This window comes from Fulmarus glacialis, unplaced genomic scaffold, assembly GCF_000690835.1.
Source record: "Fulmarus glacialis isolate BGI_N327 unplaced genomic scaffold, ASM69083v1 scaffold6150, whole genome shotgun sequence".
NCBI classification, from domain to species: domain Eukaryota; kingdom Metazoa; phylum Chordata; class Aves; order Procellariiformes; family Procellariidae; genus Fulmarus; species Fulmarus glacialis.
Window position 1 is genome coordinate 15,135 of NW_009189446.1, and position 4,241 is coordinate 19,375.

General features: G+C 38.4%; 1 protein-coding gene across 1 annotated transcript; it reads right to left on the bottom strand.

The window, feature by feature from the left end:
• Positions 1–913: 913 nt before the first annotated feature.
• Positions 914–1,633, bottom strand: LOC104079773 (WD repeat-containing protein 25-like; the record flags this gene model as incomplete). The annotated part of the gene is made up of 1 exon (XM_009581928.1): positions 914–1,633. A coding segment is annotated over exon 1 (717 nt), but the record flags the coding sequence as incomplete, so codon positions are not given.
• Positions 1,634–4,241: the final 2,608 nt, after the last annotated feature.

Below are 4,241 nucleotides of genomic sequence, written 5' to 3' on the forward strand. Positions count from 1 at the left end.
CTAAATTTTAGAACCAAGTTTTAAAATAGTTGTACCTGCTATGTTAAATACATGTTAGATACAATAAAGCACGCCTTCCACCAAAAAGAACACTTTCTGTGCGCTTGTGTCAAAACTATGTTCCTGTGTAAACCCACTTCGGAAGACTATTATTTGAACCCAGAGGTGGCATTAGCCCTGTATCTGGGAAAGCATAGACATAACATATTTTTATTACCCATTATTAAAATAAAAGTAAGACTCATTGGACTGACTAAATTAACAAACAAATAACTGAAGCCAAATTCACTAAAGCTAGAAGGAAAATACACTTTAAGTATTGAGCAATTAACCCTTTAAACAAACTTAAAGCGGAAAGACTCCTTAGACTATGACAGGACACCTTTCTAGGATGCAAGACCTGCTACACTAGTTCAGATGAAAAATCCATCTGACCTGACATACCTCCTCCAGCAGTAGTCACTTAGGCCTGTCAGAAAGGTAAAGTTCCTCAAAATATTATTCCAGTGTTGGCAGTCAATTGTTTAATGACTTAAGGCAGAATCTGTATCCAGACTGTAGTGCTTACGGCCATTGTGACATTAAAGTAGGAAATAATGAAAACCTAACATTAACACAGATTACGAGAAATGATCTAGTAGAAATCTAACTTCTTAAGTTAAGATCCAAAACACTGATATGTCTAACACAAAAAAAACACATTCCAAAATAATGGAACTGACTATAAGTATAGTGAAGGATTAGGCTGCAAGTTCATAATAGGGTCTTGCACTTCAAAGCATCTCCTCGAATTCTGAATACATTGGAACTCTTAAACACAGACAAGCAACGATGTTATTCCCAGAAGATCATTATTTAATACAGTATTTTTAAGTTTGATGATTGGTCCGCAAAGCATCTTGTTTTACATTACCTTGACTGTTTTGTCCATAGAAGCAGAGAGAAGCATGTGACTTTGTTCTCGTACAGGACACCACTGGATTTCATTAACAGGGCCGCTGTGTTTAGACATGTAAAATATTAAGCTTTTGGGTACTTCAGTCAATTTATATTTGGATCCCAAATATGGCTTAATTAATTCGGAGATCTTTCTCGAAGTCTGCTCTCCTGATGTGCCTAGCTTAACATCACAATCTGAGCGATCTCTCTGATCAGATTCTTTTTTTTCAGGCATACTGGAATTTTCTTGACGCAATCTTTTAGGGATATATGGTCTAATTCCTTTTATGGCAGTAGTACTGTCTTTATGCATTCTCTTCTGGGAAACGCCATTTCCAGAGTTTGTTGAAGAGCTTGACGTCTGTTCATAGTTTTTGTAGGACATACATAATGCAGTATGGCCAGAGTATGCCCTCCTACAATAAGGAGATGTCAAATCAGTGTTATTATTCTGTGCATAATGCTCAGGGGGATCTTCACAAACAGTGCTTGTGCCAGAACTGTCAGTGTTCTTAGTAGGCTGCATTTCATATGTAGATTTTGTACGCAAACTACCAAGTGCAAAGTATTGAACACCATCCACAGAAGAACTTGGAAGGCTTGTTTGTCTGCTAGAAGTATTGGGGACTTCAGTCTTTTCAGTTTCTGCCTCAGAGTCTGAATCATCATAAGCAACCAGTGACGAACTCATTATGGCTAGACACAGCACACTCCAGAAATCTCAGTGCTGGAATCCTCCAAAATGATGATCTACAATAAAGAATTGATTATTCAGAGCACAATTTATTACAGAGTCTACAATCTGAGTAACTTAAGGATATAAATATGCTTTAAAAAAAAATCTGTAACTTTTATTCCTGTTTATTAATGGAATTTACTCCTCTATCATAACACATCTGTACATTCAATTATGCAACACCATTTGCCTCCAAGCACTTTGCATATATTTTTAATGCTTGCAGAGATGCATTGCATACCACAAAACAATGAAAATGAGCATGAAAAGGAAAACAAACTTGCAACATAAGTATTGCAAATCACTTTAACCTTACTTGCAGTAGCACTTCCCCACACACAGACGAAAGAGGGTGATTAATGATGCAATGTTTTAGTATGTACATTTATAAGAATACAAATACTACGACTATTCTGGAGTCAGTCTAACAGTATCTATTTCTCTTAACAGTACAGATGACTTGAAAGAAGTATGAAGGGGTTCATTCAAAAAAGTAAATACATTCTTGACCCATTCAGCAGTCTTGCAGTATGAGGAAATTTTCCAACTATATCCACAGAGCAAGTTCCACAGAGCCTTTAGTTTTAGAACAGGCTTATGCCAGAAGCTACACTGAATTCACTGTTTGCATTTACTTACAGAAAAATAAGAGCGCGGATGCCTTGTTTGCTGCGCAATACTTTTTCAAAGTGTCTGTGAGAAAAAAATCTTACGCTAAGACTGCATATGCAACATGCTGAATAACTCACCACCAAAACAATCCCACCAAGCTTCTTCCAAAAATTTGGACAGAGCATGTGGAGTATAGGGTTAACTACATTCAAACAATTGATGTGTCTGCAAAAATAATCTTTCAACCTCTGCTGTTTATAGTCAAAAAGCACTGCTACCCTTCAATTGCTAAGATTGATTAAATGGGACATTTTGTTTCTGCTTTGTTTCCTCGCCCAGCTGTTAGCACTCATCATGCTAAAGTGATTTAACCCACAACACTTTCAGATCAGCTGCTGAAATTCTTGGTTTAGGTTAGTGAAGAAGCTGCCCTCAAAAGCATCTTCATTAAATGAGAATGCTGTATGAAAGTCGGTATCTACGTAAGCATTTGCAGAATTGATGCCACAAATGCAGGTCCTACAACTACCACTGCAGGAGTACTATACCGGAACTTGTAAAGATTACTCATTTAACTTCAGAATTAGATCTATTTGAATTAAAACAAGCATGTTTCATTTAACCTATGCAAGTGTTACATTACAGGCTATGGTCTGTACTCTGTAATGAAATTCCAAGCACAGATCCAGAAGACAGCTTCCAATTAAGACATATACATTCATCATCACAGATCCTTTCCAAGATAAGTGATGAAGATGTTTAACTGGAACAAGGTGACTAACATTTTAGCACATTAAAGCATCAATATCTCCCTCTAGAGGACATTTTGTCTTTATCTGAAGTTTATGACAGCTATAAGTGACAGCAACTAAGAGCAAGGAAAAACACTTTTTTTAATAATACTGCTTCATTTACTAAAACAGTATTCCACTGAAACAGTATCAAGGAAAAAAAAAATTAAGTAGTGTTTCAGGAAAACTTAACATTCAATTCAAAAACAGTAAATAGAAGTTTTTAGTAGTAAATTGAAACCTCTTATCAAATAAATAGCAACTTTAAAAGACTGCACTTCAGTAATTGCAACAAGTGGTTACTACTTGTATTGCAGTGCTGCAAACAGGCCCCAGCCAAAATGCATCATGTTTAAAGAACAAATACAGTAAGAAGCTGACCTCTGGCTGAAAGCTATAAATGAAGATACACAAGTGGATTGAGTTAGACTTTCAAAGTTACTTCACTTTCTTTTAACACAAAAAAAATTAAGCTGAGATTCAGAGGTAAATGCAAGATGGTGCCTTGCACACACCAGATTAAAAAAGTTTCCTACGGGATATTGGAAAGAAACTGTCCCATTACATTTGGTCAGCATAAATCCATTCCACCACACACATCACCCATAAGCCTTAGTATTTTTGTAAAAACAAAGTGTCTCTGTCATCTTAAGACTTCCCATTCAACTTCTGTTTTTAAAGAAGCACCACCCCAAAGTTTCTAATGCTGCCCTAACGAAAGAAAAATGCAGGGAAAAAAACCCACAACGTACTTCACTGGAAACATACTGTAACTAGACTGTGAATTTATTAACGATATGATTTACAACGTACTAAGCTAACAGGGAATCTTCCACAACTTTTGTTTTTCTTTCGTTTTCACGCGACTGATTTACCTGTACCCATTAAACCAAAGAGCATTAAATTTGACCCGCACGACAGCACACGCCCGCCAAGTGACTGTGAGCGTCAACCAAGGTGCGACATAAAGGCTGAGAGCGGCCTCCGGGGGGCCCCGGCACCGCGGCCGTGTCCTTCCCCCACCCGGGGCACCGGAGCCATTGCCGCTCCCCATACACGCGCACTCTCCCCCCACCCCCTGGGCACCGAGGCCACTCGTGGGGCCACCTCCACCCCGGCGCCGTTACCGCTTCCCTCCCCACAGAGCCGGCACCGGGGCCACC